Here is a 26,485-nt window from a genome sequence, read left to right as displayed (position 1 = left end):
CATGCCATATGCTATAATGTAAACAAAGATATATCTCAATGCAACTATGCTAAACAGTTTAAAGATGAAAATGAATTAAAGCCACATTACCGAAAGAAAGAATTAGTATACATGATGGTTTTTATCCTGCCTTAATCCTGTCATACTGCGTCTCAGGCCACAGGCTTCTCCTTTGGTATTTTGTAAAGTGTCATGCCATACCCGCCAACATTTCTCTGGTGAAAATAGGGACGTTCTGTTCCATAATAATAATAACAACGTTTTTTTATACCCCATCCATCTGACTGGGTTGCCCCAGTCACTCCAGGCAGTTTTCAACATATATAAAAATATAATAAAACATTAAACATTTAAAAACTTCCCTATACAGGGTTGCCTTCAGGTGTCTTCTAAAGGTTGTGTAGTTACTTATCTCCTTGGCTCGGTTGTGTGTGTGTGTCACACATAACTCCATACCCTCCAACATTTATCTGATTAAAATAGGGACATTCTGTGATCAAATCAGAAACCAGGACAGCTTCTGTAGATCTGGGGCTGTCCCTGGAAAATAGGGACACTTGAAGGGTCTGCATACACACTGATGGATAATGATGGTTAGGCGGCTTATGCTCCATACTCATATACCCCGCACTGCTACTTGGCACCAACTTTTTTGTAAAGGTTATTTCTGTAGCAAAAGACACTCCCAGCCCCATAACCACTGCTGAGAAAGCATGGCACCCCTGGACTCGATAATATGGAAATTGGCCTTCTTTTAGCTATGTTGTATAGTGCCAATTGATTTTAAATTAGCATTTTGCCCTCGGATTTATTTATTTATTTCAATCCGGAATTGCTCAGTCTTTGAAGTCCTGTTACCATTAAGTTTGAAGGTAAACTCCCATTGTTTTAACTACGAGCGGCAGGATTCAACCCTTTGCCTCTCTGCTCCCTTTGTTGTCACAGATAGATTCCTTCATTAAAATTTCTGCCCGAGGCAGAAAAAAAAAGAAATGCAGCGCTAGTGAATAAGTGCTGCAATATTTACATCTGTCAAGCCAACCCCTCAATCATCGCTCCACCTTACATATTATGAAGATGACACTTTTTATAAAGCACCGGCAGCAGCTGCCGCAGCCAGAAGATAATTTGAGTTGCTATTACTTTCCTGAGCCATCTCCAAGAGTCGAAAATGCAGAGACCTACAGTGTGTCAGAGACCTGCTTCGTGCCACCTTACTGTAAGTCGGATCTCGCTCTTAAAAATAAAGCTTTGTGCCTTAGCACATTGCTAAGGATGGGCATCTCAGATGAACATAGATGGAAATGCAATTGTAGGCAGATTTTACAGTCAGTGAATACCACGGGGTGTGTGTGGTGTTGTGTGTGTGTGTGTGTGTAAACATCTTTGGGGAAAGCACTGGGAATAATGGGGAGTTCTAAATAAAGGGGAAATTCTGTTTATGGCACTGAGGAAAGTTCTAAATGAAAGATGTGTGAATGTAGCCATCAGCTTGAAAAAAGGATATGGCACCAAACACACACCATCCTATTTCCTTGATGTCTAAAATTCTATTTCCTAGTCTTCAAGTGACCGAGCCTTTCATAGGCAGAGTGTTTGGAGCAGTACTTTCTTAATCATGCCAAACTGCTTATACTGGAACACTCTCCATTCAAGTTCCGCAGATGCCTGTGAAATTAAATTCACACTACAGAGGTTTTAATGGATTATCTAGCTTGTCAATCTCTTACCTAGTGTATTTTTACACCATGATAATTAATGAAATCAGTTTCAGTTTCATGTTCTGTGTTCATAATGTTTGGCTTCTACGCACTGGAGTTTCGGACATATTTCTTAAAAATGTTTCTATTGAACGTTTTTAGCATGATTACAAAGACGATGTAAACAAAACTGTAACCAACTGAAAAATCTCGATGAAACATAGTGAGTTAGGATCACAGCAGCAGTTTTTAAGACTTGTTTGAAGCATATTGAACATACTAGCTAGATAGTACGTGTATGGAAAGACTCTTTACTGACCTGTGAAATGTGACAGAGAGGAATCTGGTCTGACCAAATCTATGGGATAGGTACATTTGCCGTGTTCTCTTTTCTAACAACATTAATTGTTAGGTGCCAAGACTGCACTGATTCTGGTAATTTCCACTGGTGGTCTAGTTCATTGCAAGCGGCTATGAATTACCGGTAGTACACACTTGATATAAGAAATCCTTCTTTTTATTGTCAAATGCAGTCAGAAGAGAAAGCTTGGAGTCAGACAGGGAGCATATTTTGATTTCCGTTTTTGGAGTAAAATTGTGTTCGGAGAACTAGGCAACTACCTCATCACTCTGATATGCATGACAGAGGGAAATTTTCACTTTATATTGTGATCCGCAGCAAGGAGGATATGTTTTGTAGACATAATAAATGTCAGAATAGCAATAGGGACTGTGGTGGGTGAGTTTCAAGGCGTTTTATCTCTAATGCTCTCTGGAACAGATTTAAGTGTTTGAGCTATGGTGAAATTTTGGTCAGTGTATGATGTTCGGGAGGAAAAGACAACATGGTTAATAGAATTATGCATTCAACGGATTGAGGGGACAGATATATTTTTCTCCCTTTCTCTTAGTACTAGAACTCAGGGTCACCCAATGAAGTGGATTGGGAGTAGATTCAGAAAGGACAAATGGGGTACTGTATCATTCAGTGTACAGTGGTACCTCGGGTTACATATGCTTCAGGTTACATACGCTTCAGGTTACAGACTCCGCTAACCCAGAAATAGTGCTTCAGGTTAAGAAATTTGCTTCAGGATGAGAACAGAAATCGTGCTCCGGCAGCACGGCAGCAGCAGGAGGCCCCATTAGCTAAAGTGGTGCTTCAGATTAAGAACAGTTTCAGGTTAAGAATGGACCTCCAGAACAAATTAAGTACTTAACCCGAGGTACCACTGTATAATTAACTTTTGGTGATGGCCACCACACTAGATTGATTTTAAAACAGGTTAAATTATTTCACAGAGGACAAGTCTGTCCATGACTATTATGTACAAAAGCAGAGGCAGTGTAATTCTGAAAATCAGAGGATGGGTGCATACAATGGGAAAGCTTGCAAGGTTTTCTTGGGAGAATCTGGGCAGCAACTGGGGGAACTTTCTGTAGTAAGATTATCTGATCCGGTACAACTCCTGTTATGCAAGTCTACCAGGAAAAAATTCCAATCACCATATGCTATCCGAGTTATTTCTTCACTCTCTTAAGGCCGCCGTCCTCAGCACATTTACTCAGCAGTAATTGTCCTGTTGATCTCAAGTGGTGAGCATAAGTAAAGGCAAATGTTACGAACATTTCCCAGAGATTGGAAGAGATTAAATAATGTGTGCTTTCCCATTGAATACACAGCAAAAAACATGTGGCATTGCCTCTTAGACATCTTTGTCTGCTTCTGTCCAAGAATCTCCCTCTTCTTTTCAAGATTTTGTTGAAGGCGTTGTGTATCACTGTGTGTTGATCCTCCCCTCCCTGTTTTATTTCCAAATCTCCAAGTCAGATGTGCTCCGAGACTATAAGCTATCACATTTTAGCTGTGTAAAATGGAACTGGTGTTTAACATATGACTCAAGATTTGTTGTTATGGAAGATGGTAAGGAAGCACGGAAAAGAGTTGCCCTCAAATGAAATGGATTTTGGAATGCAGGGCGTGCCTGTGAAATATATAGTAATTTTCTAAACTTGTAGAACCATATTCAGTCATTGGTCTCTGCGAGAGAAAGGCCTCTGTGTAAATACAGTTTCCAAATGTGGGGAATCTTTGCTGAAGCCCAATTCCTCACCCTTTCTGTTGTTTGAAATTCCAGTAAGTCTTCCAAATTTTACAGCATAAAATGTTGGCAGAACTATCACCTGCATGTTGGTTTTAAAAGTGTAGATATAAACTGCAGTTCAGTAAAAGTGGTAAGTTATCAGTTGTAAGAAACATGTATTACAGCTTTTATTTTAAGAGACAGACAGATTGACCAAGTACAGCTGTTTTGTGTGCAGCCACTTCCAAACCCTATAATGTGGTTAATTTAAACCCAGCTTCATAAACGATGGTTTGAAGCTGTCTTGTTTCAAGATAAGAAAGCAACAACAACACAGTTTGTCAAGGCTGAACAATATGACAAACTGTGGCTAATCAAAAATGGAAACAAATTCTGTATGGCATCATCAGAGGAGGAGGGTGTCTGAGTCCTAGAGAAACTAGATTCATTTGAATCATGATAAACCATTGTTTATCATGATGTCCAAACTCAGTCAGTGACTATAGTTCAAGATCATGCACTGAGTTTATGGCTGAAGCAGGGATTGTCAAGAGAGGCAGGAAAGGGATTATCCCAGAAGTAAATTTAATAGTTTATTACACCACACAATTGTCATTTATAGCTCCTAACAGCCTAGTCCTCATGCCAGGGGGATCTACTGGCAGGAACATTTCCTGAAAATTGCTACCTTAACCAGAAATTTAGTTCTTAAACTGTGCATGCTGTGCATATGGTATTAGTTCTTCCTTGGAAGTCTGGCTTGTTTGTGGTCGTCATTCTGAGAATGGTTGACATTGCTTTGCAATACAGTCATACCTCGGGTTAAATACGCTTCAGGTTGAGTGTTTTCTGGTTGCGTTCCGCGGCGACCCGGAAGTAACGGAATGGGTTACTTCTGGGTTTCGCCACTTGCACATGCGCAGACGCTCATAATGATGTCACGCGCATGTGCAGAAGCAGCGAATCATGACCCACGCACACGCACAGACGTGGGTTGCGTTCTGCTCAGGATGTGAACGGGGCTCTGGAATGGATCCCATTACATCCAGAGGTACTACTGTATTATACATTTTCTACACTTAACCCAGTGTGGCAGCACTAGACTCTTAATCAGATGTTCTTTGGTTTGTAGAGGAGGATATATCACAGACAGCAAAAAGCCCAACATCTGCTGGCGTGTTGGATTAGGGGTGCAGATGCTGCTTTTTTGTTTTCCCGAAAGACACTGCTTAAACGCCTACTGCCCGAGAGGGAACCAAACGGGTGGACAAAATAACCTGCCTGCTTGCAGTGGCAAGAAGTTCTCTTCAGTTGTGCCTTTTTGCTACACGTCCTATTCAAAATTTGCCAAGATTAGTCTGGCATGAATGAGGAAGCAGGAATTCTGCCAGACTCCTCCTTCCCTGCCACTTACAGTTATGGCAAGGATGCATTTATTCTGAAACACATTGTGCAACAAACAAGAGCGCTGCCTTCAGATCTTTACTAATTACTAGCCTTCTTTTTATTGCAATGGTCTACTTTGTTCATTGCTCTGATTCAGTTGGGGTGGGGGCTGCCACGTTGCAATTGGAAAATGTGAAGCCACCTTTAAAGATGCAGATCAAACAGAAGGTGGGGCTGCTGTTCTCCCCCCTGTGTTCTTGTCTGCCCTCCCTGCAACAGGGCAAATATTCTCTGGGTTGCCTCCTGGTGACCTTAGCTTGAGTCAACCTAACCTATCTAAAGTGCTTATTTCCATCCATGTTTTTGACCGAATCTTCAAGTTAGCTGTTTGTATGTGCTGCTTGACTCTAGGAACAGATCTTTCATCCCTTTCATCTTGTCTCTCCAAGCTTTGTTCTTTGCGGAAGCCAATTTGGAGCTACGATCTGGACCTTAATCATGGTTGCTACTAGTCATCCACCAGCTTCTCCAAGCAAAGAGCAATCACCGTCACATACTGAATCTTGTCCTCTTAGCAGTTCACAAGTTTGAAACCAATAAGACACAATTCAACCAAAATGCCAAAGGATCAATCTTTTTTAAAATTTATTTAACAAAACGCATATATGCCACTTGATTATAAGAAAGCTTCTGAGAGGTTTACCAAAACCAACTTCCAGTGCAAAGATCAGGCTGCGTTTAAGTTCTCGCATTTCAGAAAGAGTGGATGTTTCTGAAAGTGTGATAATGACAGGATTGCCTTTCAATGCAAACTGAATTGAATCATGTTCATCATCACTAATTGGGAAGCAAGGGTAACCACCCATACTTTCCCATTATACAGGGATGTGGTTATAAGCCCTGATATCCCACCTCTCAATGCAAAGAAGACCTTCAGCTCAAAAACTTCCTTACAGTGGTACCTCGGGTTACATATGCTTCAGGTTACGTACGCTTCAGGTTACAGACTCCGCTAACTCAGAAATAGTGCTTCAGGTTAAGAACTTTGCTTCAGGATGAGAACAGAAATCATGCTCCGGTGGCGCGGCAGCAGTGGGAGGCCCCATTAGCTAAAGTGGTGCTTCAGGTTAAGAACAGTTTCAGGTTAAGAACGGACCTCCGGAATGAATTAAGTACTTAACCCGAGGTACCACTATATATGCTTTTCTTCGCTTGTTTTAATATTTCTGAAAGTGAAAGAGGAAGCCTTTGCTCAATCCTTGCAGTTGCTGAGTGCAACATGGTTGTAATTCCCTCTCTCCCACCCTGACATCACCCCTGCCCCCACCAAGTAGAGACATTGTCAAGAGGAAATGAATTCATGCACATACAGTGGTACCTCGCAAGACGAATGCCCCGGAAGACGAAAAATTCGCAAGACGAAAGAGTTTTTCATTTTCTGAGTTGCTTCGCAAGACGGATTTCCCTATGGGCTTGCTTCGCAAGACGAAACGTCTTGCGCCTTTTTTTAAAAACCGCCAATGCATTCCTATGGGAAACCGTCAATACACAGCAGTGCTTCGCAAGACGAAAATACTCGCAGAACGAAAAAAACTCGCAGAACGAATTAATTTCGTCTTGTGAGGCACCACTGTACTGTACAGCGCAACTATTGGAACCCAAGTTTATCCATGACACAGCTGCAGGGGATATGCTAACCTAAATTTACAGGCATCTTAATACTTTGTGATTTGCAATATTAGAAGCAGAGGCCCAAACTGTTGACTTGGTTGAACCTAGATCTTCTGAGTGCTGATTCTTTCAGTGCAATCCTTTACACGCCTGATCAGACATCTAATGAGTCTTACTCCCAGCTAAGTAGGTATAGACAGGCTCACAGCCTTCGTTATTGGTTTGGATTTTTAAAAATCACTTTTCAAACCTAGTGGCTCATAAAGTGTCTCGCAACAATCATAACAAAGCAGTTGTAATATCAGTCAAAACAACAATTACTTCGAAAGCTACAACTAACATTAGACAACAAGAGAAAGCAGAAGAGGGCCAGAATGTGCCAATTTGACCTATAGGGGGAGATAATTCCATCATTTGTGGGGGAAACCACTGAAAAAGCCCTGCTTCTGATTGATGACAATCTAAACATCCTGATTGATAAAACATTTTGCATGTTACCTCAAGACATTGTGTTTGGTCCCCTCAGTCCTCTTGAGAAGATGGGTACTAAGACCCAGTTACAAAAGAACTATTAAGTATAGGGACTAGGCCATATTCCCCTTTAAAATACACTTTAGGGATGGGAGAATCTGTTAATTCTGAGCACTCTCGTTTTCTTATTTTTCCAATATAAATTCAGTTTTCTACATCTCCACATCGGTTTGTGATATACGTATATATATAAACCCTGAAAATTCATCAGCACGTCATTGTAGATTTCTCCGAATACATACATTTTTGCAAAGTAATTTTGCCAAATATAAAGCATTCATGTACGTCCCACCCCAACTAGTATATGGCTGGGAAACTGTGTTGCAAAATCCAGGCCCTTACTAATTGCAAAAGATGGCTGTGTTTCAGTTTTCGTATTGTTTCAGGATTTGTGGATGTGGTAGTTTGGCCTTTAAATGCAAACTGAATCAAATTTTATCCCCCTTTCCAATTCAGCAGGTTTTCTCTTTCAGGAGTATTTGTGAGAAGCAGTTCTGAAACTGCACTTAAAACAACACTGTCTTCCTTTTTTTTTTACTTAACTGGTAGGCATGCTAGGTTCATAAACCCAACCTGTGTTTTTAGTCACTTCAAGCAGGGTATCCTTCAAGCTTAAAAACAAACCCAAATTAGATTCCAAGGAAGCCCACATGCTTCACTAACATTATCCCTCCAATTTTGCGCTAAGAACCAGTTATCTAAATCAGGCAGGCCTGCTTGCAGTTACATAATATCTAATTCTGATATTAGGGGATTTTACAGAATACAAAGTCCTTAGCAAAGACCTGAGAATGTAGGAGTAAAAAAAGAAAGTACAGTGGTGCCCCGCAAGACGAAATTAATTCGTTCTGCGAGTTTTTTCATTCTACGAGTTTTTTCGTCTTGTGAAGCACCAATGTGTATTGACGGTTTCCCATAGGAATCCATTGGCGGTTTTTTTTAAAAAGGCGCAAGACGTTTTCGTCTTGCGAAGCAAGCCCATAGGGAAATTCGTCTTGCGAAGCAACTCAGAAAACAGAAAACCCTTTCGTCTAGCGAGTTTTTTGTCTTGCGAGGCATTCGTCTTGCGGGGTACCACTATAGATGTGATCTTCCAGGTCAGGCACGATGAACCATCCTGTTTCCTGAAATCATGCCCAAGCCTCTTTTTGTTTCTCCAAAGCCATGAGGACTATAAACATTTCTTTTTTAAGAAAGAAGGAAAAATTGCACTTTTCAGGAAGGACCTAGAGGCCAGAGGTCTGTGCTGCATGTGTAAATTCCTGAAACTCACGGCAATCATAATAATGGAGAACCAACGCCCTGAAAGCCATGTAAATATGCTGATTCTGGGTGCAAACGAAGCCACCGCTTCTCTTAGCCTGTTGAGGGGAATAATTTAGGTCTCCAACACACGTCCACCGGTCTGCAGGCCGCGAAGAAACACACCACTTAGAATGGTCGTAATAGGATGAGAATGAGGAGTTCCATGGTGTGCCAACAAGGTTTACATTGTAGACGTGGTAAGGAAGGGAGCAATTGGAGAACAGACGGTGTCCCTTGCGCTGCCAGGATTCCACCAGGAAGTTTGTTTGCAGTTTCTGAGCCATCCAGGCTATGTAGATATCTGGCAAATCAGGGGTTGGGGGCAAATGAGAAATTATAATGGGCTTTGCTTCTTAAATTGACTCCATTAGGGCTAATGTTTGTATACTTCATTTCAGTTTGCCACTGAGGGAAGAGAAGGCTGGACTAGGCAGGCCTCTGGTCTGATCCAGCATGGCTTTGAAGTTTTTAAGTGGCAAATAAGTGAATTAATTTTATAATGAATGATTTTAGAGTGTTGTGTTGTGTTGTACTGTTGTACTGTTTTATTGTTGTTAGCTGCCCTGAGCCCGGCTTCGGCTGGGGAGGGCGGGATATAAACAAAATTTATTATTATTATTATTATTATTATTATTATTATTATTATTATTATTTCTTATTCAGCTGACATTCAGTGTCTTATGGCTTACTGTGAGAACTGGGCATGCTCATTAGGCTAGTTTGAAGGAAGGTCACCCCCACCCCACTTTGGTTTCAATTTCATTTTGTTTCATGTCGTTTCATTCTCAGTGGCTCCAGTCTTGTCCGCAAGGGGACCCTGGAGTTTCCGGTTAGAGGGAATTACATTTTTTGAAGGACTCCTAGATGTTTGTAATGATTAAGGCGCCGGGTTTTCAGTTTTGATTGAGGTGTTTCAGTGTTCAGAGTTTGGGTTGCATCCTCATTGCCATTATCACAATTTTTCTGCCCTCAACGGGAGGTGAATTATTATCCATCCCTTTGTTATTACGGATATGCAAATATATAGATATACTGCTAAGTGTTTCTAAGACCTCCAGTAGTTGATGCATCAGGTTTCCTGTCACAAATCCCCTCAAAGCCCCCTCCTCCCCCGTTTCCACAAAAGTAATAACGTCATGATAGATATTCTTACCTTCGTGATCATACCGTGTTTTAGCAAAGTTGAACAGAATTTCTCCCTGGGCTGACTGAAGCTTGATAAGGCTTTGATTTGAAGGAACTGAAGGCAGCTGTGCTCCTGCACACATTGTTTGCAAGTTGAAGAGCTCTGCTTGAAAGGGCTTTGGGATGGAACAGTTGTAGACATTTGGGTTGTAGAATAACAATTGCTTATCTGAAGAAAATGGAAAAACAAAAGCTATGTTTAAAAGAAAAAATCAGGGAAAGTGCTAAATGCTGTCCTAGTTTTGAAGAACGTATGTAAGCAGCATTGGTACAAGCAATTTTTGTGAGAGGAGGAAGGCAGGATCTATTGCACACCCATCTGATTCATGAGTTTCTAGAAGGAATTGTTTTCTGCTTTACACTTTTGCATGCAGCACTGTTTCCACACTGCTGCAGTTCATCCTCTGCCAACAACTACGTTATTTGTCTTGTTGTTCCCTTGTCATTACTTTATTCGACTCCATGCACTTCAATGCACTGAAAACATGGTGCAAATTGAGAGAAGGGTATAATCAATCATGTATCCTTTGCAGACTTAAAGAAACAACAGCCAATGCCTATCATATTCCATGGGTGAACACTAGTTTCAGCCCACTGATTCCTTGTTCCTGTGCACAGCGGATTTGTGTGATCATGCAACCCATACAGCTAGCATAGTCTTATACCTCTCCTAGCAGAAATGTCAACATGGACTGCTCCCCTGACATTGTCCCAGGTACATTGAGGAAATTTCTCCTCATCCCCTGCTTAGTGCTTGTGTGAAAGTTTATGCTCCTGGGAGTCTTTGAGCAGATATGGTTCATCTTTAGCCATAGATCCTGCTTCTGGTCTGTGCTTCACTCAGGATCAGGTGATTATGTTGCCCAATCATAGGCATGTTCATTCAGAATAAACTTGGAAAAGATGTAGACCAAACTTTTGAGCTGCAATTCCATACACACTGACCTGGGAGTAAGTCTCATTTAATTCACTTCTCAGTAGGTATCTGTATGATAACAATAATAATGTAACATCTCCATACTTTGGAATCTGAGTGGAAAACTGTTAACAGTTTGAGACAGACACCTTAGACTTGCAGAAATGCAGCTTATTCCATGCAGAATTGAGAAGCAGCAAACATAAAACACTGAAAAACTTTCCTTTTTTCAAAAAGTCACCTTTTAAAGTAACTGCACGCATGCATGCATGCTGGAAATAAGAAAACGGTGTTGCAATGGCTGCTCTGGGACTTGAAAAAGGTTCTAGTTTTCATGGTTGCCAAGGCTAGTTTGAAAACCCTAAGAGCAATAAGTCTATGTCCCTAAAGCAAAAAACAATGTAGCAGAAACCCATATGATTTCAATGTTTGTGATAAAGGTTGTAATCCTAAGCAAACATATTAAGTGTGGCTACAATGCTGAAATCTGTTTCTTTGTAGCTGAATATGTTTTTGAGTTGAGAGAAAAGGCAATACCTAAACTTTTAGGATGACAGCCTTAATCTCACACTTACAGTTCAGATGTGTATTAGTCACTTTAGTCCTTCAAAAATCAAGGTAATGGCTTATCTCTGAACTCTAAACACATTCAGTTGCAAAACAGTCCATTTCTGGGACACTTAATATGCTTGCTTCGACTTACATCCTTATATCCGGGTGTCCCTTTGTTCTTATGCCTGGATAGCTCAGTTGGTTAGAACGTGGTGCTGATAATGCCAAGGTTGCAGGTTCGATTCCTGTATGGGACAACTGCATATTCCTGCTTTGCAGGGGCTTGGACTAGATAATGCTCAGGTTGCCTTCCAACTGTACAATTCTATGAATCACAACCATTGAATAGATCTGTGTTTCTGGACATATAGCGCTTACTGCTCATAGTGTTAGGCCTTTGTAAACTTTTTCCAGCCCTAGAACAACCATTTTGTAACTCTTTTCATTGGAGCTGAGATTAAGACTGCTGTTTCAAAAGCTCTTCCTAGGGGACAAGGCCCATTTGACTTCCAAGTCAGCATGCACAGCTAACAATTATAATTTGCCACATGCATGAAAACGGTATGCCAAATTCGTTGAGGCCTGCGGTCAATGTGTGTCAGCACATGAGCCTTGGCACTTAGCAAGTTTCACATTCTTGATTCAAAACTTGAAGTGCTACCAATTACTATTTAAGATGACCTTCCTGTAAGTTTCAAAACAAGCCATACATACATAAGTCACATCTAAGGTAACAAACACCGGCAGCCAGAAACTCATCTAGACATGTTTGCGCTCACTTTCTAGACAGTAAGCTATCATTACCTATTTCCGCAAACTGATCATATCGGAATGTTATACAGATTGCTATCTGTCCATTGTACTTTCCCGTGCGTGGATATCCATAGCCGTCCTCGGGAAATGGAGGGAATTCGGGAATACTGTGTATAACCCAGAAACCTTGGGACTGGTCCAAGAGCAAAAACCCTGTCATTAATAAAGGAAGAAAAATGCAAGGAACTGTGTCATCGTGGGAATTTTCATGAACATAAAAGTCAAAAGCCTCTCTCCATTTGCATTATCCCAGTTAAATAATTTAATGGTCTGAGTAATACACAGGAATGTGGCTTGGAATCACTTTTCCCAGCACAGGATCCTTCTATTCACCCAGCACAGCCTCACACATGTCTTCCACACAGTCAACGGTGACAGTGTCTGCCTAGAAAAAAGGTACACGACCAGCAAGTCACTCATTTTCTCAGCGGATCCTGAAAGTTCTGGGGTCCAACTAGACATGATGTGAAAGTTCTCTAACTGGGGAAGTGGCCAATCAGGAAAGGGGTGCTTAACCCTTTCTTCCTGTACTTCTGGGCAAAGCTAATAGCAAGAAAACTTCAAAGAGGAATGCATTAAACACCTTCTTCCCAAGGGCCACTTTCCTGATAGCTGAAGCTACTAATTAGTTCAAAATCTACCTGCAACAGCCTACTGGCCATTGTAATCATGGATTTCTCCACATTTTGTGACTAGTTTGGCCTTCAGGTACCAAGATCCCAGCGTATGACTTTGCAGAAGTTGATTATCCCTCTCCAGAATAGTTTTTAAAAAATCTTATTTCCTCACTGCAGAAAATATTTCAGCATGTGCCTTAAGGGGAGGATTTGTGTGACCTTTTAAATGTGGAGAAATGTGGATTGCTAGATATAGAGCAATTAGACGTGGAGCCATCAAGACTAAATCTGTGGGGAAATAGCCATTTCCTCAGTGTACGTTCAGATTGCCAAATTCTGCACACTTAACTTTCTGCTACCGCCAAACAGCTTCCCAAAAGAATTCAGTGCCAGAATAGCATATGGATGGCAAGTTCTGCTCTGGGGTCACCCAGATACGAGGGTGCAGAAGTCGCTCTCTGCCCAGAAATTCATATTTCATATTCGGGCGATATCGATCACCTACCCATTTAGTATGACCAAATCATTTGCTTATATTCTTCTATTTTGTTCAGGAGGTTGAATACATTTCTTTCCTTTTATAATTTTTTTGGTGGCAGAGATGAAGGTTTTCATCCTTGAAAGTGCTTTCCCATTCAGAATGGCCATTACACTGCTTTCCCACTTCAACTCCCTCACATAGCAAGGAAGGTTGTGCAGGGCATTGTGTGGTTTTCTGGACCAATATTCATCTGTAGCAGGTGGAAACAGGCCCAAAAGTCACTTGATAATACCTTTAGAATGTCCATGTGTCCAGCTGTAATTCATTTTGTTAGGTGGTCCATCATTATATATCACATAGGCAGTGCTGTTTTCCTAAACAGACAGACAAACAGACACCAGTCTATTAAATATGTTATTTAAGGAAACATGATTCTAAAAAGCAACACTCTCCTTATCATTGAAACAAGAGGGTCCTTCGCCACTGGTCTGAAGCCAAAGGCATAATCTAGATACACAGCTTTAAATCACCTCTAGTGCTGTAAAAAGTAGGGATGAAGAAGAAGAAGAAGAAGAAGAGTTTGGCTTTGATATCCCGCTTTATCACTACCCAAAGGAGTCTCAAAGTGGCTAACATTCTCCTTTCCCTTCCTCCCCCACAACAAACACTCTGTGTGGTGAGTGGGGCTGAGAGACTTCAGAGAAGTGTGACTAGCCCAAGGTCACCCAGCAGCTGCATGTGGAGGAGCGGAGACGCGAACCCGGTTCCCCAGATAATGAGATTACCGCTCTTAACCACTGCACCACACTGGCTCTCAATGCTGGGAAATATAAAAGAAAACAGAAATTGAAGCAGAAATTCTTACACCCCTAGTGAGCAGTCACATTGGCCCATAGCCTATGTTATTAAAATTACCCTCCTACAAAATTACCCTTTGTACAGAATGAACTTTTCGCATTGCATTTTTTCCTGTGTGTTATAAGTGGATGCATAGCTCTAGTTTAAAAAAACCTTAATTGTATTTAAATGTAGCTGGAAAGATGGCAAGAAGCTAATACAATCTTGGCAGTCTGGCCAGCTTTTTAAAATATATATTAATGCCTACTTATTTGAATATAATTAAAAACTCTTAATAAAAGATGTTATTTGTAATGAATACTAACAATCAATCATTAACTACGTATTTAAATATACACACTATTTAGAAAACAGCTCCTAAGAGAATGCAAATTTAATAGCTTATTGGTCACTTTTTTAAAAATCATAGATTCGGTTCTTGAAATCAGAACAGATAAGAAAATTAACTCATTCAACAAGGTGCACATCAAAAGACCAAGTTAGTAGTCTGTCTGACTTTACATTTTGCAGAATCCTTGCCTATGATAATCAAAAGAGAGCTTGCACCTGGCTCTTTGAGAAAGTTACCAAGCTAGAGAAACAAGCATATTTGCATTAAACATTTCAGACAGCATTCTTCCCAAGATGAGTGAATTCTCTGTCTCACACCCAACACACCAGAGGAAAAGCTTCTTTTTGACACATGGATACTTGTGTGTGCATCTGTGTGTTTCAGGGTTTGGTAGCACTCACAGATTTGGGACGAAACAAAGTGGAAATTAGCTGTGCTGCTAATCCTTCCTGTTAATTATTAAAAAGAAACCTGGTATAGTATAGCTAAATGCCTGTAGACATAGGTTTCTGGGAGGACAACCACAAACCTAGCCTTCTCAGTGCTCTTTCATAGCAAAAGGTCTCCTAAAGAATCTAAAAAATATGAAGACTAAGGGGGGGATTCAGTTTTGCTTGTGTTTTAATGTAACACTAACTAATTTGCACTTCTCGAGTCAATGCACAAACCAAAACAGAGTTATTCTTCAAAATTTGCACTTCTACAATTTTTCCAGTACAGTTCTCCAACCAAACAATGCATACGTATAATGGGAGAATGTTCATTAGATGCATACATACAAAAAATATTTGGGGAAACTGCTTGCAAAAAATGTGCATATTTGTCAAAACGGCATACAAAAATAAGTTTATTAGGAGAAATCTGTACCAAAAAAATTTGACAAATTTTCACGAGGGTTTAATTCCTCTCCCTCCGCGTGCGCCAAATGCTGCAGAAATCCCGAGAACTGAATTTAAGATAGAAAAACATGATGAATGAAGGATTTAAGATGAGAAACTAAAATGGACAAATTTGGCAATCCCTAATGAGGATTCACCTGTGTGGTGTTTTTTTTCTATGGCCACTCAAGTCACCCTTATACCTAGGGTAGCCATATGCACCAATTTCAGAGGACAACCCTCTGTTTGGTCATCATCTACTGAATGACCATCTGGTTGTCCAGCAATGAACTTCAAGGATGGAGTAGAGGCACACAGGTCACTTAAGGACACTCTTCTCTACTACGGTGAGATATTGCGTTTCTATTTCTATTTTACAATCACTTCTAAATTAGCACCTATAACCTGTAAATTAGCATGTGAACAACTTATGCAAAAATATGTCCTCTTTTGACCGTGTGTGGGTGTGTCACATTTCCATTTTGGGGGAGAGGTGCTTCAACAGAAAATGGTTCATCAGAAGAGGCGTCAAATGGGGCTCAACAGACTGTGAGAATGGCATTAATTGACCTGTGTGAATCTAGATAGGCTAAGGTGCAATTCAGTGAGGAAATTAAAATTAATAACCTCTTATTAGTTGGGTTATGGGACACAGGGGCTGATATTACCTCAGTATCCAAGAAGGTATTACAACCTGGCCAAATTTTAGAAGGTTAACAACAACAACAACAACAATTTATTTATACCCCACCCATCTGGCTGGATTCCCCAGCCACTCTGGGTGGCTTCCAAAAAAAGATTAAAAATACATGAAAACATCAGTCATTAAAAACTTCCCTAAACAGGACTGCCTTCAGATGTCTTCTAAAAGTCAGATAGCTGTTTATTTCCTTGACATTTGATGGGAGGATGTTACACAGGGCGGGCGCCACTACTGAGAAGGCCCTCTGCCTGGTTCCTTGTAACTTTGCTTCTCGCAGTGAGGGAACCCCCAGAAGGCCCTCAGTGCTGGATCTCAGTTGAACGATGGGGGTGGAGTCGCTTCCTTCAGGTATTGGGCTGAGGCCATTCTGGATTAGTTGTAGTTTCCAGGTCACCTTTAAAGGTAGCCCCACGTATAGCGCATTGCAGTAGTCCAAGCGGGAGATAACTAGAGCATGCACCACTCTGGCGAGACAGTCTGCAGGCAGGTAGGGTCTCAGCCTGCGTACCAGGTGGAGCTGGTGGACAGCTGCCCTGGACACAGAATTTATCTGTGCCTCCATGGAGAGCTGTGAGTCCAAAATGACTCCCAAGCTGTGCACTTGCTCCTTCAGGTAAAGAGGTAAAGAGTTTATTGTAACTCCCTATGGGGGCCAAGCAGTAAAAACCAGTCTAGCCCAGGTGGATTGTGAATACAAAGATTTTAAAGTGTCCTTACCAGTTTTAGTACATGAAAATGGTATGTTTACACCTTGCCTTATAGACAATGATCTCATTTTAGACAGCATTTAGCTCGGCAGGCTAGTGAATCATCTAGCCCAGTGGTTCTCAACCTATGGGTCCCCAGATGTTGTTGGACTACAACTCCCATCATCCCTGAGCTCTGGCCTTGCTAGCTAGGGGCAATGGGAGTTGTAGTTCAACAACATCTGAGGACCCACAGCTTGAGAAAGGCCGGCTAGCCAATGTGTTGAGGAGCCTGTCACTGGAAATGCAAATCAGTTTGATGAAGGTTGTGAGTCAACAGAAATTTCTTTGGCAAAGTCTGGCGAGAATACCATAACTTCTCCTTCACTCCTTCATGTTCATGACTTTAAGAAAGAACTGCTTAAGGACCCAACTTTGGAAGTATGTAGAAGTGCGGGAGAAAAGAGTTGCTTTATAGACAGTTCTTGTCAAAGAAATCTGCCCCAGAGTGTGAGCCGAGAAGACAGTTGATAGTGCCACAGACTATGGCAAGGATATTGGCAAATTAATATGGACCACGATATACCTATCAAATCAGCATTTACTACACATATGGGCTTGTATGAGTTCATTAACATGCCTTTTGGATTATGGAATGCTCCTGGGACTTGATTAATTCTCTGCTCAATGGCATGTCTAACTTTGCTTGTGCCTATTTAGATGATATTGCAGTCTTTAGTGACTTCTGGGGTGACCATTTGAAGCATGCACAGAGTGTTTTGTTCAAGATTCAACATGCCGGTCTAATTTCGAATGTTCTGAAGTGCCAATCTGCCCTAGGAGAGGTGGAATATCTTGGACACCTTGTGGGGAGAGGCCATATTAAGCCATTAGAGTCTAAAGCCCAAAGTATTCAGGATTGGCCAGTACCTAAGGCCAAACGTCAAATACTGTCTTTCCTAGGCTTAATTGGGTTTTATAGGTGAGTCACTCGTGACTTTGCAATACCACTTGCTGATTTGTGTTAAAAATATCAACCTGACAATTGTATGGAACGATATCTGTCAAAATGCTTTTAGTGCCTTAAAGCAAGCTTTGCTGCAGTCTCAGTTGTTAACGGCACCTGATCACAAGAAGCCTTTCGTAGTTCAGACTGACACTTCAGAAGCTGGTCTTGGTACCATCCTGCTTCAACAAGATGTTGAAGGTGAACTACGTCCTCTTGTATTTACCAGTAAGATGTTATTGCCCAGAGAACGCAATTACGCTGCGGTTGAGAAGGAGTGTTTGGCTGTAGTATGGGCCCCTGATAAATTATGCTCTTACTTCTGGGGTCAATGGTTCACGATCGAAACAGATCACTCCCCGTTATGTTGGTTAGACAAAGTAAAAAATTCTAACCAAAAGCTTTTAAGGTAGAGTCTCACTCTTCAGGATTTTGATTTTGACATAGTTCATATAAAAGGAAGTGCTAATAAAGTTGCTGGTTTATCTAAAATCTATGTGGATTATGAAGATTCAAGTTAATTTTAACTGGTGTATTTTAATGTTGCAATATGTATTATGGATACAGTGGTACCTCGGGGTAAGTACTTAATTCGTTCCGGAGGTCCGTTCTTAACCTGAAACTGTTCTTAACCTGATGCACCACTTTAGCTAATGGGGCCTCCTGCTGCTGCCGTGCCGCCGGAGCCCGATTTCTGTTCTCATCCTGAAGCAAATTTCTTAACCTGAAGCACTATTTCTTAACCTGAATCACAGTGGTACCTCAGGTTACATATGCTTCAGGTTACATATGCTTCAGGTTACAACCTGAAGCGTATGTAACCTGAAGCATATGTAAGCTGAGGTACCACTGTATTTTTTATGTGTGTTTCCTGTTTTGTAACTTATTTGCTCGGTTCTGATTGTTTGTAGAATGGTTATTGTAAATATATTGCTTGTGGTCCACACCCCTGCCCTAAATACTCTTACTGAGATTTCCCTCAGTACTTTTTTAAGGGCATTTCTGTCTGCTTCATTTGCTTTTGCAATTATCACTTGCCTTGGACTTGTACGTTTGGTAGAGCTGCTGCAGCGTTTGCCCCAGAGCGCTTTCTGTCATGTTGACGAAATATTTGCTCGGTTTCCAAATCGGAGCCAAAGAATCCATAAACATGTATTCCAGCCCAGTTCCAGCCACATCGTGACTCATGTGCTTAGGGAATTTGTAAAGAACATACCTAGGGAAAAAATGTGTAGGGTTAAATTGGGAGTGCTTTAAGAAAAGGTTTGTTATGCATCAAAATTATACCTTAAAAACAAATTGTAGCTAATGATGCAAACATGGTCAGCTCTGGAAATTGTCAGTAGCTAATTATGTAAACGCGCCAGCTTGAAATGAGTTTTTCAGATACACCTTGCTTGAACTTCAGGTATATCACTGCATTTGAAAAGGAATGGCTAAAATTCAGATGACAAGTTAATGGTCTGAATGCCTGTTGAACAGCCAGTTCTTACAATATTTCCTATTTTTCGATTAATTATATTTTCCCTGGAGGTTCGGACCTATATTTTGACATCCTGGTTTGCATGCTGTTAGATTAAAATTGCGTTGTGCTCTAGCCATTATAGCTACTTTGTGCCTTCATTACATGCTATTATATATAGTTGATTCCAATTATGACCTTGAAGGGACCACAGAGGGCTTGTGTGGGATGCTTTAACTGCAGCAGAAGTCTCGGACACTCCTGAATTACTCCAAGAAAGGTCAGAAGTGCCGGCTGCCACCAGAGAGCAAGGGAAATGCAGTTCCAAATGCCCCTCTGCTTAATTAAATGACCTGGGATCCACTGGGAATAACATTACCCTGTGGGTGGAATTCGATGCAAATTCTACTCAAAGTAGACCCATTGAAATGAACCAACATGACTAATTTAGCCATGATGAATAAATTGCATTGGCTGAATAGAACCCAAATACCTGGGCATTATTAGAAGAATCAGGGTGCTGAAAAGGTGTGGTCTTTGCTAAACATCTCCCAACCATGTGCTGCTGTCTCCCCAGCTAAGTATGGGGGAAGTGGGGAGCAGTGGAGAGAGCTGACAGCAAGCACCCTATCTTTCCAAACTTAATACTTGCCTAAATAAAAGTTGTCTTTGTTTCACTATAATATGAAGTACAAGCCAACTTTAATAAAATATTGGGGTGGGGCAGGTAAGCCCCACCCCACATAATCCATCACAAGACATGGCACACACCATTTGAATGGCAATGCCCATCAACTTTGCGGGAGCCTGGCCCCCTTAAATATTTTAGGGAGGTCTCTTCAGCCCCTAGGAGTTGGCTCCTATGAGTACAAGTAAGCTATGTCAGCTCCTTCATAATATTCACTAGACTGGTCACCTATGGAAAATGAGAAATTCATCCAAGCTACCAGGTTGCTTTTGTAAAGCAGAGATACCTTCTTTTAAAGGCTACATCAGAAATACCTAATGCAGATGCGTATGAGCAAATAGTCTAGTAAACCTTTTCTAGGCCAGAAGTGGCCTATATATAGCGGCTTGTTTGTTCTGTGGCAAGTAAGTGTCATCTCCAAATGACCAGAGAGGAACTATTTACAGTAGCTGTTTTTTAAAAAAATTATATACCACGGGCATTTAGGCATGTTAGGAGAGTTAGACTTTTGTGTGGGCTAGTATATAGTATACTTATTTGCAAGGCTGTTTCGTGAACGCAAACTAAAAACCACCAAGATCACATTGTGCATTAAATATTTCTGAGATTTTTAAAGAACCCATTTCTTATACAGTATATAAAAATGAGTTCATGTCAATTCACTTTGTAATTTTCATGGGTCTCAGAGAAACATTCTTTTTAAATCTACCCTACCGGATCACAACAATGCCCCATCACAATAGTTCCTGCTTTAAATGAGGATGCAAGCAGATGAATAATTAGTGCAGTTATAAAATGCACCTGCTGAAACTTATTTCACCTTTCTGCTAAGAGTTGTCATTAGAAATGAATGCACCCTTTGCTTTTCTGCAAGGAGCAGTAGTTTTTCATGCAAGAGTTTCACTTCTGCTCTGCCCCTCGTTACTTCAAACCACACAAATGTGGAAGCCACAAATACTGTCAGTTTAAAACAGCTGGCTTGGGATTTTTAATTGTGTTTTGTTTTGCAAGACGGTGGTGGTGGGTTGTTCTTGTTTTTACAAAACTTAAAAGTCACACTGAAAGAAAATTTGGCCGTTTCGTCCTCCTACTTTGCATAGATGTACACAAAGTCAGTGGAGCTTAGCTGAGAACCTAACTACAATGCCTTGTTAGCAATGAGACTGTGAGCTCTAAAATATTAAATACTAGGCCGGGGGGGGGGTGTGGGCACTGCGGTGTGCAGGGAGCATAGTGTTAAGCCTTCCCTCTCCAGCAGCACTCCTGGTACTCCCACCCCCTGCATATTTCAATTAGTGCAGTGGTACCTTGGTTCTCAAAATTAATCTGTTCCAGAAGTCAGTTGCAAAACCAAAGCATTCCAAAACCAAGGCGCGCTTTCCCATAGAAAGTAATGCAAAATGGATTAATCCGTTCCAGACTTTTAAAAACAACCCCTAAAACAGCCATTTAACATGAATTTTACTATCTAACGAGACCATTGATCCATAAAATGAAAGCAATAAACAATGTACTGCAGTCACACAATCAATCAATAAGTAGCTGAACTGGGTTCCACACACTCACAAAAACAAAACAAAAAGAGCAGCAAAAACAAAAATGCAAAATATATAGTAAAAACAGAACAGACCTCAGTGTAACACTCAAAACGGAAGTGCGGCACTCAAATCAGAAGCGTAACACTCAAAATGGAGCATGTTAGGCTTCCGAAAAAGGTTTGCAAACACTTATTTCCGGGTTTGGGTTCCAAGTTGTTTGAGTACCAAGGAGTTTGAGAACCAAGGTACCACTGTGTCAGGAAAATCCCCCCATTGCCAGTTGGGCTTTGTATGAGTAACAACATGCCTTTTAAAAAAAAGGATCTGCAAATGTGGACCTAGAGTCAGCAGATTTAAATGAACGTTGGAGACTGAATTTCAATAGCACATGCAATCATTGCTGAAAGACTTTCTGCAACAGTTGACAGTCCCGTCTCCACAGGTGTAGAACAAGCAACTCGTTTCTCCTATCTGTCAGCTTTCACATACTGATATGCCTAGCTGCAAAATGAGCCTCGATTAACAAAGCAGATGATGTGCTTCAGGGATCCAGATTGTGTCACCGTGCTAAGGCTGTCATACGAGGAAACAGCTCACTCCCCAAGATAGTTATGCGAGAGATATTTCTGAAGAACAAGATTGAAACGGAGACATTATGAAATAGCTACCTGCTGCCTCCTCCCTCGTCAGCCCTGCACTGCCGGGTAAGAGAGGGAGGGTGAAGGAAGAGGAACACTTCCACGATGAGATGCAAGTTTGGCATACGTGCTATTCTTACTGCTCATGTTTCCCTGAGGCTTGGAATTGTAATGCATAATCATTTTCTCTCTTGATCAAAAGGAACAAGGCCTCTGTGAATCAATGGCTGTTTTGCAATTAGTCATAATGCGATGATGTGCATAAATTGCGCAGAAAACTAATCAGATTTCAGTAGCTTACATTTCATTTTCTGGAGGTATAGTTCAAAGGCAACTTTAACAGCCTCTGATATTAATTTGCTAATTATTTTCTCTTAGAGTTGAGTGTTGGAGCTTCGTGTTGTCCCATACATACATACATATATATATATATATATATGTATGGACTTGCCTCGGCTTCCTTCAAACCCACCTGTTTTACTTACCAGTCCACTGGCTTGCCGTCATCATTTATGCAGGAAATTTGAGATGCCCACAGGGGCAGGGCAGTACCAAAGAACAGCAAAGATATGCTCCATAAAATTCTGACAGTCATCTTGGCTCCATCAGCAGATCGCAAAAGGGGAAGCTGGCAAGACGATTTAAGCTTATCTGAAGCTCACTGGTCTCCTTCCATTCAATTCAGTTTCGTTTTACAGTCAGCCGCCAGAGCAGTGAAACTACCACAGCAAAAATTGGCACGCTGTCACTCGCTGTATAGTATACAGTATGAGCGGGCAGACTGCAGGCTTGTGAGAACGAACGACCTTTTCGTTTGTGTTTTAACTAGATCTCTAAGATCCACCCAATGGGACCAAGTGTTTGTATATAGAGATATACACTTAGAATTAAAGAAGGGTCATGCTTAGTCCAGGATTTCCCCCCCCCCCCATTACCAGAAATGAGTGCTCTCAGCCTTTTCACACAAAACTCTAATCTTCGTTTTCCAATCCCCGAGTTTTCGTCTGAAAAAAATTAAGTGATGTAGGGCACACTCAAACCATCCATTTAATGCCTATCCAACACATGTTTCAATTACATGATGTCCCCCATGTAATCCCAGCAACTGTTGCTTAAGGCTGCTGGGAATGATAGTTCTGCAACACAAAACTGCAGTTCCCAGACTTCTTTGGGAGAAGAGTGCAGTAAATAATAATAATAATAATAATAATAATAATAATAATAATAATAATATAGCGAGACCCGTGACAAATTTAACATTCAACACTGGCCAAGCAGGTCAAACTGAGTACAGTACTTTAAATAAACAAGCCAGTGCCACTTATAGCTGATTAATCAATTATCTGAGTTGTAACTAACGTTAAAGAGTTGGAAGACAGGTGGTCTTGTTGATCCATTGCAAGTCATTCTGAGATCAACTGGGCAAACCCGTTTCCCTATCCCTGATTTAGAGCATAGAAGCAGAAAGCGAAAAGCAAAAATGCATTGAAAATTATTTTATTTTTTTACATTAATAACCTGAATTTCACCCTAGGAGCTGGGAATCTTAGCCACATCTGTTCATCCTTGCAAAAGCCCTGTGAGGAAGGCTTGGCTGAGAGATAGTGACCAGCCTCCAAGGTCACTCAAAAAGCTTTGTAGCTGACAGAGGGATGCGGGTGGTGCTGTGGTCTAAACCACTGAGCCTCCTGAGCTTGCTGATCATAAGGTCAGAAGTTTGAATCCCCGTGATGGAGTGAGCTCCCGTTGCTTTGCCCCAGCTCCTGCTAACATAGCAGTTCGAAAGCATACCAACGTGAGTAGATAAATAGGTACCTCTGCGGTGGGAAGGTAAACAGCATTTCTGTGCACTCTGGCTTTCGTCACGGTGCCCCGTTGCTCCAGAAGCTGTTTAGTCATGCTGGCCACATGACCTGGAAAGCTGTCTGCAGACAAACGCTGGCTCCCTTGGCCTGAAAGCAGGGATGAGCACCGCACCCCATAGTCAGATTCGACTGGACCTAACTGTCCAGGGGTCCTTTACCTTTTTACCCTTTTTGTGCTCACAAAGTAGGCAATGTGACACTTTTTATTAGACCACCTTATTTTATTTTATTTTTAAAAAGCATGTTTGCTTTTGAAATTCCTAGAGCTCACCTTCCAGTAGAGTTAATTCTATGCTTGCATACAGAACAAAGTGTGACTGACTGTGCTAGGAAGTAGGTAATCTCTTCAGTCTGAGACTCCTGGAAAGAAAAACAAACATTAGCATATCAAGGCATCACTGCTGACAATAGCGCACATAGCATGGGTGACAGGACCTCATGGTGTTCCTGGAGAACCCAGTCCACCCTTTGATATCTCATTATTTCGATAGTCAATGCTCGATGACTCGTATTTGAATGTGCAAACTCATTCTACCAGAAGGCACTGTATTTTTTGGGGGGTGAGGTAATATGTGACTTCTGCGTTGGATCACAAGTGCTTGCTACCACTTAGCGTTGAGTGATGGATTTGGGTGCGTGAATCAGCCTAGAGTTTTCAGCCATGATTGCAAGCAACACTGAGCCAAAGATCTTAGATGAATAAGGTATGCAACCCTTTTGCAGACACTTCATTCTTCCCTTTTTGGGAGAACCAGGATGAAGCCCGTAACCTTAGCTTCCCATTACATGCAAAGCCAGAAACTATGGTTCTTGTCTTCCAAAAAGCCAGGATACAAAGCCATATGGTTTAGAGGCTGCTTAATGTCCTGGCTTGGTTGGAAGACATTGACCATACTTCCCAGTCAAGTGAAGCTTTCTCCCAATTGAAGTGATGAGTGTTTAAGGACTTCAATTGCAGGGAAACCAAAATGCTTGTTTACAAAGCTATTGTACTACCAACTTTACTGTGTGCTTGTGAAACATGGACCACTTATAAACACCAACTTCTCGAAGGATTCTATCAACTGTGTCTCTGAAAAATTGTACATATCACTTGGGAAGACAGGCGAACTAATGCCAGCATACAGAAAGAAGCAAAGATCACCAGTGTCGAAGCAGTGATTCTTCAACAACAACTTCGTTGGACTGGTCATGTTGTTTGGATGCCTGATTATTGTCTTCCAAAGCAACTACTCTATTCCAAACTTAAGAATGGAAAGCGTAATGCTGGTGGACAACAAAAGAGGTTTAAAGATGTTCTCAAGGCAAATCTTAAAAAATGTAGTATAATCACCAGCAACTGGGAATCGCTGGCCTGTGAGCGCTCCAATTGGAGAATAGCCTCTACAATAGGCGTCATGGACTTTGAAGAAGCACAAACTCAGGACGAAAGGGAGAAACGAGCTAAGAGAAAGGGATGTTTGGCAAACCCTCCCGTGATCAACTCCTGCCTAGAAACCTATGTCCCCACTGTGGAAGGATGTGCGGATCCAGAATTGGCCTCCACAGTCATTTACGGACTCACTGTTAAGACCATATTCATGTAAGACAATCTTACTTGGCTATGAGTGATCTCTGAAGAAGAAGAAGAAGAAGAAGACTTCTCAATCTGCATGTAATGAGAAGCTATGTGCTGAATCCTGGCTTGTTCAGCTGCTCAGACAAATCGAGAAGCAAAGTGGCTACAATGGAGCCCCAGCCAGGATTTTTGGCTGACCACCGTATGCGAATGTCGGTTCTGTTTCATCCCCTACTTTTGCAGTGTAAAAGTTTTATATGGTTTTATATTTGAGATCTCAACCACATATTGTAATGGTATTGTACTAAGTCCCTTGTAGGACCTGCTTATGCACCAACAGATGAATGGTAGGAGATTCATCTTGAGAGAAGTGAGAGGTCATTCTGTTTCAGGCTAATTTTTCTTCACACCTGCTTTTAAGTCTTTGTTGTAATGCATTTAGCAGGCTTGATTATATGGTATGATGGCCACGTCTCAGTTTCATGCATTTCTAATGGTTGCTATATGTGCATTTTAATAGTTATTATGGAGGTGATGTGTTGGCAGGTTTTGCACCTGCTATTATGGGAAGATCCTATTCTGCATAAGGCTATCGTGTGCTAGTTCTGAAAATAGCTCTGAGAAGCTTTGAGAAATAAGTGAATGAATGAATGAAGAATCTCAGGTGCATGAGAAGAAGGCTGAGAAGCAGCCCAATGGATTTCTATTGCCAGTGAGTTCTATAGGTAGACCCAACTGTGGAAAAGGCTCTTCACCCACACTTTACATACACCCTGGTGGTAAATATGGCATGTCATGCTAAAGGATAATTAATCCAAATATGATTTTGAGCTTGAGCTTAGTGAAGGCTAGCAAGGAATCAAACCACCATTTTTGTTGGTTGTTATAAATACAGGATATGCCTTCCCTCCTTCCTCTTCCTTCCTTATATCATTTATAAACTGCACAATCTGTAAATGGTGCACAACATAAAAAGACAATATCATCATACCGAATGTTGCTGACCTGTAGAAAAGACTCTGTGAACTGAAAG

At 41.2% G+C, this 26,485-nt stretch overlaps 2 protein-coding genes and 1 long non-coding RNA gene across 3 annotated transcripts in view; 1 reads left to right on the top strand and 2 right to left on the bottom strand.

Moving 5' to 3' along the window:
• Positions 1 to 510: 510 nt before the first annotated feature.
• The window catches only part of LOC310679569 (uricase-like), a 37,861-nt gene continuing 11,886 nt past the window's right edge, over positions 511 to 26,485 (top strand). Inside the window, exon 1 of the mRNA XM_083445056.1 lies at positions 511 to 1,219. Within this exon, the coding sequence (XP_083301182.1) occupies positions 1,172 to 1,219 (48 nt within the window). The 5' untranslated portion in view covers positions 511 to 1,171. The remainder of the gene's footprint in view (positions 1,220 to 26,485) is intronic.
• LOC310680785 lies at positions 5,789 to 6,496 on the bottom strand. The gene is made up of 2 exons (XR_014512943.1): positions 6,364 to 6,496; positions 5,789 to 6,119 (listed from the first exon to the last, which is right to left on the bottom strand). It is a non-coding gene; the product is annotated as an uncharacterized lncRNA (long non-coding RNA).
• Positions 8,459 to 22,657, bottom strand: DNASE2B (deoxyribonuclease 2 beta). Its single transcript, XM_083445136.1, has 6 exons — positions 22,515 to 22,657; positions 18,742 to 18,919; positions 13,534 to 13,615; positions 12,135 to 12,296; positions 9,831 to 10,031; positions 8,459 to 8,978 (listed from the first exon to the last, which is right to left on the bottom strand). Exons 1-6 carry the CDS (start codon positions 22,622 to 22,624, stop codon positions 8,599 to 8,601), a joined length of 1,113 nt encoding a protein of 370 aa, XP_083301262.1. The 5' UTR covers positions 22,625 to 22,657; the 3' UTR covers positions 8,459 to 8,598.

This window comes from Podarcis tiliguerta, assembly GCF_965153285.1.
Source record: "Podarcis tiliguerta genome assembly, chromosome: 6".
NCBI classification, from domain to species: Eukaryota; Metazoa; Chordata; class Lepidosauria; order Squamata; family Lacertidae; genus Podarcis; species Podarcis tiliguerta.
Note: the sequence above shows the minus strand (reverse complement) of the source record. Positions and strands in the feature narration are given on the sequence as shown.

Excerpts from the sequence above, each read along its gene's own strand:
- DNASE2B (XM_083445136.1), bottom strand. The coding sequence starts at position 22,624 with ATGACTGTCAGAATTTTATGGAGCATATCTTTGCTGTTCTTTGGTACT. Across the intron at positions 12,297-13,533 it reads GACACATGGACATTCTAAAG|GGTTTTTGCTCTTGGACCAG; the intron begins GTATTATCAAGT and ends TATTAATGACAG. Across the intron at positions 8,979-9,830 it reads AACACGGTATGATCACGAAG|ATATCTACATAGCCTGGATG; the intron begins GTAAGAATATCT and ends CTGATTTGCCAG.